The sequence below is a fragment of the Rhincodon typus genome, chromosome 14 (assembly GCF_021869965.1).
Source record: "Rhincodon typus isolate 14 chromosome 14, sRhiTyp1.1, whole genome shotgun sequence".
NCBI classification, from domain to species: domain Eukaryota; kingdom Metazoa; phylum Chordata; class Chondrichthyes; order Orectolobiformes; family Rhincodontidae; genus Rhincodon; species Rhincodon typus.
The window spans coordinates 23,942,140-23,952,893 of NC_063345.1; the positions used below are offsets into that span (position 1 = coordinate 23,942,140).

The 10,754-nt window shown below is 38.2% G+C and overlaps 1 protein-coding gene across 1 annotated transcript in view; it reads right to left on the reverse strand.

Moving 5' to 3' along the window:
- Positions 1 to 10,754, reverse strand: part of igbp1 (immunoglobulin (CD79A) binding protein 1) — a 17,376-nt gene continuing 6,622 nt past the window's right edge. The window contains exons 4-6 of the mRNA XM_020521405.2: positions 5,103 to 5,173; positions 2,783 to 2,895; positions 1 to 898 (exon numbers count right to left, since the gene is read on the reverse strand). Coding sequence (XP_020376994.2) covers positions 756 to 898; positions 2,783 to 2,895; positions 5,103 to 5,173 — 327 coding nt within the window. The 3' untranslated portion in view covers positions 1 to 755. The remainder of the gene's footprint in view (positions 899 to 2,782; positions 2,896 to 5,102; positions 5,174 to 10,754) is intronic.

Here is a 10,754-nt window from a genome sequence, read left to right on the forward strand (position 1 = left end):
GAGAGTGAATTTTCTTTTATTTTGCAACTTTTGGTTTCCAACATGGGATTTTTTTTTAAATTATGTCAATTCCAAGGACTCTGAAAGAGCAGTAAAACATTTTCTACAGATACTAAATTGAATACAGACAGATTACATGAAATCAGACAACCAAAACTATTCAAATCAGGGATTAATTACGGCTCAAGAATTCATCTGGTGCATCTAATTTTTTAAACCACCACTCAGGAAAGTTGGCAAAGAGATCTGAACTCCTAATTTGGAGAATGGGAAAAGAGTCAGGAGCTATAGATTAAAATTTATTCAATGTTGATAATATTACATTTAGCAACTGAACTGTATTTTTATAATTGCAAATCAGAAGAACTCCACTAAGGCAATTACTTTTGTAAACATCTCAACAGTTGGCAATTACACAGCTGTGCAGTATACATCTTTCTCACTCCCAAAGCTACTCCTCCATTTTTCTTTCCATACACTGAGAAAATGTAAGTTTTAAATGGCATAAAGCAACAAGTGCCTCACTGTTATCAGTTAAGCATCACAATACTGTCACTGAATTTTTTTAAAAGCAGTAACAACGTAATTGCTGACAACTCAGAAACCAGTGATATTCTCAGACAAGAGAGAGAGAGGGATACACTCTGCATGGTTGCCAAATCCATTTGAGCATTGGTGCAGGATCCGACTCTCAGCACACTTTCATAGGCTCCGAACAGAGCAGTGTTATTTGAAGTGCAACATAAGTAGAAAGGCTAGCCCATGTTCTGCCTGTTGCCATATCCACGTCTATGTGTGTCCTTCCAGTCATCCTTATCACGTGCAATTTTCAACGCCTGTTCATCATCATCGCTCTCATTATCATTCTCTGCTTGTTGATCTTGATTGCCCTCTTCACCTACAATGAGACAGTTTCCAACGTCAATTTGAAGCCTATCAGCAATGCCAACAACATTACAGGTAAATGAACCATACGTTGTGGTTCCAAGAAGTATAAAGTTGCAAAATTCAGAATTTCATTTTTGACCTGGACTGAGATAGCTAATCCAAGGCCGTGAGACTCTTGATGAAGACTTTCTATATGTGGGTTAATATTGAATTGCTCAGAAGAACTAGGAATTGAAAAGAAGTCTGAGGTGGGTGAACCTGATATCCACCAGATCTCAGTGGAAGCATTTGAAGTGTTGCTGGAATCTGACAGCGCTGGATACAGCAGTGCCCAACACATTTGAGGGAGAGGTTCCCAAGTATTTCCAACTTAATTGTTACTGGCTTCTTTCAAACTTCCACGCTCCAATCCCTGAAATGTGCATACTACAATCACTACTTTCCCTAACATTGGCTGTTCCCTTTTCTTATGCTTCAGTGGAAGAACTTAATGTTCTCCTCAAAGTAACAGGTATACAAAGTTCCGTGCTGGATGTATTCAATTATCTAATGTACACACATGCCAAATGCTAGGAGAACACTAGTGAGGGTACTGACCTGTGTGGGCTTTAATGGCTATAATCTTACATAAATGGACAAAAATATCCATAAATTTTTCAATGTTTATTGGTTGTGCAGCTTTTAAGATTTTACATTATAAAATTATTAACCCTCAAAAACGACTTGGGAAGATTTTTAGTTGAATAAATAGATTTGACCAAAAGAAATCATAGGATCTTTCAGAAACACAAACCTATGGCACAGGAGAAATTTGGCAGGGCGAGTTGGCTCTGGCTATTCAAAACAGCAGTTGGTTGATTGGGAATTTGGATGCTTTAGCCAATCAACAAAGAAATCAACATATCAGAATGTAACCAGTGGTGTCCCACAAGGAACTGTGTTAGATTTTTTTTAAACATAGATATGAAAGGTGTAAGGAGGATGGGGTGGGGCGGGGGATGGTATAGGTCTACCACAGTTGGGAGAGGTGGGATGGGGGAGTTGATGGTGGTCTGTCACAGTTGGGAGAGTCGGGGTCAGAGCGGGGTTAAGGGAAGATTCCTGATGGAGAGATGTAAGAGAGTCACCCGTAGTTGGCAGACCATGGTGTGGAGGGAACATTATGGAATGAGCGCCCTTTAGGGAGGCACTCCGTCTCTCCTTCTGCCCAATTACAGTAACTGCTAGGTTTCTCTCTGCCTTGAATCGTTCCTGTCAGCCTCAAATCTAAAGTCATTTTGAAGTAGTTAATAACTGGTCACTTAAAGGCCTCAACTGGGGTGAGGGTGAGGGTGCCACTCTAGACCTCAACAGCATCACATAAAATCATGGGGTTGGGGTGGATGGAAATGCAACGGGAAAGATACCTTGGAAATTTTACCATTGACTCCATCTACAAATCTGCCAATGGGGATACAATAAAATTCTAGGCAGAGTTTTCGGCATAACTATTCAACATGAAAGTCAGAAATAAATTATGAAATGCAAAACTGTTAAATATGCAGACCACAGCACTTTTTGATTAATATACCTGTTGCATAATTATGATCCAGTTGAGAATATTTAGTTGATAATTTTAATATTAACATTTTAAGACCAATTTTTCCAACTCATTTATATTTGTTTCATTCTCAGATGATAAATAGAGAAAATACCCTTAAGTATACAGTGTTATCATCTATTGCATTATCACAAGTTAAATTATACAGAATCATTTGCATATTCTGAATATTTATTATTCTACAATATTTTGGATCAATAAAGTTCAACTGGTAGCATTTTAGCAGATGTGCTGCACCAAAAAGGAATGGATTGAATTATTCCATATTAGAACACGTCAAAGGACTATTCCTACCTGGATGGCTTCTTGGAATACCCTGATCAGGCATGGCACTCTGCTTTTTATGTTGTTCGTACCAATCATCAACAGTCATAGTAGGAAGACTTGGGTAACCAGCACCAAACACCCTAGAAACAAATGAGAATATTTATGAATGGCACAATCATTAAAATACATTTTTTATTTTGGTTCAATTGGAATTGTCAACAAGTGCACATCGTTTTAAGTGGACTTTTTCAGCTGAAAACCTTGTTCACGCTAATATGCCACATCATACTATATTTACTTGATCACTATTCAAAATAAAATCAAACAAACAATTAACTAATACCACGATGTACGAGAGTCGTCAACATACACAATCTCACTATTTATGATATTTCCACAAATAATCAAACTTTTGGAATTAACCTGACTTGCAAATAGCATTAATTTGGCATTTCAATTTCAAATTTAATTCATTTAAGCACTATATGTTCTATAAGACCAAATTAACACTTTTAAATAGAATACTGCCAACTTGGTGGCCTTTAGCAGATTTTATACTTTAATAAGCAGCCCCAAATGTTTACAATTCGCTATCAACCTAAATAAAAAATATAAAATTATATTACATAGCATGTTAAAATTTAAAAGAAACAATTGTCAATCAAGAAGACTGTGAAGACAACTGGGAGCATTGAAAAATTTTGGAGATGCGGTACTGGATGCATCAGTCTATCAATACGTGGTCCCATTCATGCTGTAGAAACTATTGTCCAAAAGTGATTTTGTTACATTGACGTAATTGGGTAATAAATGCTGGCTTAGCCAGTGATGCCCACATTCCGTGAATGAATTGAATAAAAAGTGCTGATGGACAGTGGTTTCTGCGTGTTGAGCAAATATTAAACGCTTTGTGTTTCATCAAAGTGTACTGCAATGAAAGACAACCATTTGGTCCTTTATGGCCTTTTTGAAAAATTTCACTCATTTACAGGAGTTGCTGGCTACACCAACATTTGTTGCAAATCCCTAGTTGCCAATGTTAAAAGGGCAGGCATTAAGAGTCGCTCTCTGAATATAGGTTTGGAATCACCTGACGAGACCAGTTAAGGATGGCAGATTTCCTTTTCTAAAGGACATTAGTTTTTTCAACAGTCATCGGTGGTTACATGGCTGGCTTTTTATTCTAGTTTTTTTTTATTGAATTCAATTTTCCCATCTATGGCAGGATACAAATTGATGTTTTCTGAACATGAGCCTAGGCTCTTGATATTAGTTCAGTGACATTTGCTAGAACAATCCATACACTCCTGTTGTGTATGCTGCTTCAAACATTTATTTAATCTTTGCCTCTGCCTCAACCACTCCGGTGGTAAAACATTCCAATTTTCATTAATCCCTTGAATAAAGGAGGTTCTAGTCTTTATCTCTTCACCCAGTTTACGACACCTTGTCAATGGCTGCTAAAACTGGAGGAGAAGATCTTTTCTAATTTGTACTATCAAAAAAATGTTACGATTTAAAAAATATCCATCTGTATTTTTCCTTAGCTACCTCCGGTCTGAAGGGCATAGACCCAGCTGTTTAGTCTCTCTTTACAGCTTCCCATTTTGGCATCATCCTGTTAAACATATCATATGCTCACTTTGCCTTCAATGTCCTTAAAATGGAGTACCAAACCTGCACTTGATATTTCAGTTATGGTTTAACCAATCCATTGTGCAAATTTAGGATTATAGCCTTTTAGTGGAATACCTTTGAAATCTATGCCCCTTTGAAAACAATCCAAAATGATGCTGGCTTGTTTTATTTAGTTACCGAGTCCTTGAATCTCAAATTCTCTGTACATGTTTGCATCTATTGACTAGACATTCACATTCTTGTTTTACCTCCCAAAATATATTATCTAACACTTATATCCAAGTTAAATTATATATGCCACATGTCTGGTCATTTTGCTAAATTGTACATATTTGAGGTGCATTTTACAGTTCTCTTTACATCTCTTTTAAGATGCTTGCTTGACTTGGTCTGGACAAATATAGAAAATATAAAATTCAACACGTGAATGTCAATTGAAAACAAAATTGAGTTCAATTCTGCTGTCTTCCTTTCAAGCAAACCTGATGGTGAGCTCCTACTCACTTGTGAAGAAAGGCTGCTTTGCTGAGGCGAAGCTGGGGGAATACTGGGGTTGTGGTAATACGCGCTATTGTTTTAGGATGAAAATTTGGGTGGGGGGAGAAAATGAAACAGAAAATAAAAAGCTATTCACAAAATTGTAAGATTTTTGGTCACAGAAATTATAGTGGATATCAGATTTTTAGCAGCACTCTTGTTTAGCACTTACTTGGCTTGGACTGCATCTTGAGTAAGGATGAATGGTTTCATTGGAGGTCTTTGTGGTCGAGTGGCCTGAGGCTGAAGAGAACCATTAGTTTTATCTGGGTAGACAGAATTGTCTACAAGTAGTGTAAAATAAAATTTCAAATCCAAAGTCATTGCAAATGTACAAGTTCACTTCTATACTTACTTGTAACATGAAAGTAAGAAACTGCATATGTTAAAAATACTCTCAAAACACCAAAATTTTGCTCTTAAACTTTAAGTGCCAGGCTTACATTTTATTAAATAATGCTTAAGGCTGCTTGCAAAAAATTTATGTTCTGCAATGAATCTATTTTCCATTACTTTAAAACATCCACCAACAGATTCAAAAGGCTAGGTACGTAAGAAATATGTGCATGAGTAGGCCATTCCACCCTTCACCACACATTGGAGACAGTGCAGAAGCAATTTACAGGAGGGATGAGAAACTTCAGTTATGAGGACAGACTGTATCAATTGATACTGTTCTCCTTGGAGAAAAGGAGACTGGATGGAGGTTTCCAAAATTATGAATGGGCTGGATAAGTAGATCTAATCCATGTAATAGAAACAAGAATGAGAGAGCACAGACTTAAAGTGATTTGCAAAAGAAGCAAGTGTAATGCCAGAAAAAAATGTTTTCATTCAGCAGGTACTTAGGATTTGGAAGGCACTACCTGGAAGTGTGGTGGAGGCAGGTTCAATTGAGGCATTCAAGACAGCATTGAACGATTATTTAAATAATTGACAGATCTGGAGAATATAAGCTGTAAATATATTGCAAGGTTCTTTTACAGTTAAGTAGACAAAGTACATGGAACGTTTATATGCATCATTATATGTTTTTAAGTCTTGTGACATGTGTCACAGGACCCCTTCAAATAGGCAATCATGAACTCACTTCATGAATTCACTTCATGAATTCTGCACTTTCAGCTATGTCACCGTGATACTGAGTAGATGGTATATTATGGTATATGTATCCCTAGCCTACTTTGCATTAATCCTGACAGCCAGACTGACATTTATGCTCATGGAATTCTAGGAGAAGTTACAAGTGATAAATGAGATCATCTCAGAAAGAGAAAAACAAAAGAAAATGTCGATCCTTAGATAGAATGTCGAATTAGCTTGTGGGGGGGGGGGAAATAGTCGAGTTCTTGTAACCGCCAGGGTAAACAAATGGGCAAGCTCGTAACCAGCCCAGCAGTGCAACTGGAGGCCTCAATATCCCTGAGCTGCAGCTCTAGACATGATCCAAGATTGTGTTTCAGATATTCTTTTCAAGGGCAGCTACAGAGACAACATAATGAAAACACCAAAATCGCAATAACAGTCCCAGATCAGAACCACTTGTGTTACTGTCTTAAACAAAATGTCACATTTCCTCCTTTTGCAAGTAATTTTAAATCTATGCTGTCTCGTTCTTGATCCGTTCATAAGTGGACTCCCTATCTACTCATGTTTCTGAAAACTTCTACTGGATTGCCCATTAGCTCTTTTCTCACTAAAGCAAATAGTCTCAACCTCTCCAATCTATCAAACTGCCAAATTAAATGGAAGAAAGCCTTGTGACCCAAACAAGTGGTTTAAAATATATTGCAAGAGCTACTACTTCTAGTCATTGTTATGTAACATCTATTTGCATAGCAACATTAACACAATAGAACGTTCCAATGCACTTCACCGGAGGATTATCAGGCCAATAATCTGATACTGAGCCACATAAACTGAAATGAAAATAGTCAAAAGTAGTCAAGCATCTGAAAGAAGCAAGTTAGACAGAAGGTTAGCAGCAGCTGAAAGTACAGGTACCACTCGTGGAGTGATGGAAAGCAAGAATGCTCAAGAGTGGAATTAGAGGAAAACAGAGATCTTATGGGATTGCTGGACTGGAGGAAGTCAGAGACAAGAGGCCATGTACATTAGAAATAGGACCACGATTAAGTCATTTGGCACACACAGCTTGTTTACAATGTAGAGTAACACCAACAGCATGGATTCAATTCTTGCACTAGCTTAAGTTACCACGAAGAACCTGCCTTCCCTACCGCATCTGAGGTGTGCTGACCCTCAGGTTAAACTCACCGCCTGTCATCTCTTTCTAATGAGAGAACAGCCCTATGATTCTCTGGAACTTTGGCAACTTTAACTTTACCTGTCCTGCCATTCAACATGATCATAGCCGATTTGACCCAGGTCTCAACTCTTTTGTGCCAGCTCATTATAGCCTTCACCTCCACTACAAATTCAATCTAGCTTTTCTCTAAATACTTTTAGTGGTCGAGCCTCCACAATTTTCTGGAGAGTAGTGAATTGCAGATAGTCATCCACTCCAGAAGATGAACTTCCTTCACATCTCAGTTTTAAATGAGTGTAATCAGTTTTAAATGTTTGACACTCCCCCACTCATGCAAACCTCTTCTCAACACCACCTTGTCAAGCTTCCTCAGAATCTTTCATGATTCAATACGATCACCTCTCATTATTCTAAATTCTAATGAATAAAGACCTAATCAGTTTAGCTGTTCTTGATAAATCAATCCCTTCATTCCAGGAATCAGCCTTCTGAATCTGGCTTTCAATTGCCAGAACATTCTTTTTTAAACACAGGAACCAAAACTTAGAAAGTACTCCATATGCAGCCTCAATATCATCCTGTACAGTGACAGTCATAGAGTCATACAGCACAGAAGCAGACCCTTTGGGCCAACTTTTCTGCAATGACCAGACATCCCAATCAGACCTAGTCCCATTTGCCAGCATTTGGCCTGTATCCCTCTAAACCCTTCCTATTGATATACTCATTCAGATGCCTTTTAACTGTTGTAATCATACCCATCTCCACCATTTCCTCTGGCTGATCATTCCATACATGCACCACTTTAGGACCCTTTTAAACCCTTCCCCTCTCACCTTAAACCCATGCCCTGTAGTTATGGATTGCCGCACCGTCGGAAAAAGACCTCGGCCATTCGCCCTATCCATGCCCCTCATAATTTTATAAACCTCTATAAGATCACCCACCAGCCTCTGACACTCCAGGGAAACTCTCCCTGTAACTCATACCCTCCAGTTCCTGCAACATCCTTGTAAATCTTTTCTGCACCCTCTTAAGTTTAACAATAAGGCTTGCCAATATTTTTAAAATATACCGTTCCAAACAATAAAGTCAAAATTCCATTTGTCTTTACTTTTTACTGCATCTACATGCTAACATTTTGTATTTCAAGCACATGAGTACCCACATTCCTCTGTGTTGCACTTTTTTTGGAAACTCTCTACATTTAAATAATAGTCTACCTGTGATCCTTCCTACCAAAGTGCATGACATCGTACTATCCTACATTAAACTCCATCTTTCAAGTTTATGCCCACACACTCAACCTATTTCTCCTTACAGATTCATTACGTGCTCATTGCAATTACTTTCCTACCAATTTTGTATTGTCAGCAATTTAAAATACATTACATTCTGCCACTTCCTCCAAGTCATTAATATAGATAGAAAATAATTGAGCTCCTGATCATTGTGGTACTCCACTAGTTACACCTTTCCAGCCCTTAAAAGACCCATTGATCCTGACTTTGTTTTCTGTGCATTGACCAACACCCCAGTTCATGCTAATTAACTACCCTAAATATTGTGCAGTAATCTTTTATGTGGCACCTTATCAAATGATTCTGGAAATCCAAATATACTATGTCTACCTGCACCCCTTCATCAATTCTGCTTGTTATATCCTCAAAGAACTCTAGTAAATTTGTCAAACATTATTTCCCTTTCACAAACCCATATTCACTTTGTTTAAGTGTGCTAAGCTTTTCTAAATATCCTGCTATTTCTTCCTTAATAATGGTATCCTATTTTCCAAACAATTAACGTTAAGCTAGGAGATCTGTAGTTTCCTGCTTTCTGTCTACCTCCTTTCTTGAACAGGGACATCACGTTAGCAGTTTTCCTATGGCTGGAAACATACTGCAATGCAGAGACTTCTGGAATATTTCAAACAATACCTCTACTATTTCTGCAGCCACTTTCTTTAAAGCCCTTTCTGCTCCCTGTGATAGAGACTGTTACAAAATATTTCGTCTCATTAGCACCTTACTCATCTGTTATCTTTGGCATGTTTACAGTGTCCATCTCTGTCCTAAAAGGCCTACCTCTTATTCTTAGACTGTGATCTGTGGTTCTGGCATCCCCAATCATCAAGAACATAGTTTCTGTATCTACTGTCTAATCCTGTTGGAATGTTATAGGTTTCTATGACATCCCCCTTCACTCTTCTACATCCAGTGAATATAGTCCTGAACAATCTGATTTCTCTCCAAAATGTCAGTCCTGCCATCCCAGGATTCAGTGTGGTAATCCTTCTTTGCACTCCCTCAATAACCAGAGCATCCATCCTCAAATATAGAGACGTAAACAGGATACAGTACTCTGTGTGGTCTTCCCAATGCCCTGCACAGTTGTAGCAAGTCACCCTTCTTGTGTACTTGAATCCTTTTGCTATGAAGGCCAACATACTATTTGCCTCCTTCACTCCCTGCATGCTTACTTTCAGCAATTGGTATACACGGACACAGAGGTCTCACTGCATGGCCCCTTTTACCAAACCATCATCATTTAGATAATAATCTGTCTGCCTGCTTTTGCTACTAAAATGGATAACCTCACATTTATCCATAATATGCTACATCTATCATGCATTTGCCCACTTACCCATGTTGTCGAAATCACACTGAAGCTTCTCTGCATCTTCCTCACAGAACATTCTCCCATCTAGCTTTGTGTCATCTTCAGACATGTAGATATGACAGAGTCCCCCATCTAATTAATTAATATCTATTATGAATAGCTGGGGTCCACGCACTGATCCCTATGATACCTCACTAGTCACTGCCTGCCACTCAGCAAAGACATGCTTCTTCTTACTGTTTCCTGTCTGCCAAGTGGCTCTGAATCCATTTCAGTAATGACCTGCAAATCCATTCACTTTAAACTTGCAAGCTAATCTCTTATGTGAGACCTCATTGACAGCTTTCTGAAAATCCAAGTAAACCATATCTACAGGCTCCCCTTTATCCACTCTACTAGTTACATCCTCAAAACATTCTAGCAGATTTGTTAAGCACGACTTACCCTTCATAAATTCATGCTGATTCTGTTGAATCCTGTCATTATTTTACAAGTGCTTGGCTATTACATCTTTTATAATGGACTCTAACATTTTTTCCAACTGCCAATGTCAAGCTAACTGATCTATAATTCACTGTTTTCTTTCTGCCTTCCTTCTTAAATAGTGGGGTCACATTAGCTACCTTCCAATCATAGAAACTGTTCTAGAGTTTAAAAGAGTTTTGGAAGATGACCACTAGCATATCTATTTCGAGAGACACTCCCTCAAGTACTCTGGCAGCTTAACAGACTATGGGGATTTATCTGCTTTTTGCTCCATTAGTTTCCCAATATCAGTTCCCTATTAATATCAATTTCATTCAATTCTTCCTTCCTATTAAGCCCTACGCTCCCCCATATTTTTGGAACTTGTGTCTTCCCTCATGAATGCAAAACTAAAGTATGTATTTAACTGGTCCGCCTGCCATCTCTTTGCTCCCCATTATAAATTCCATT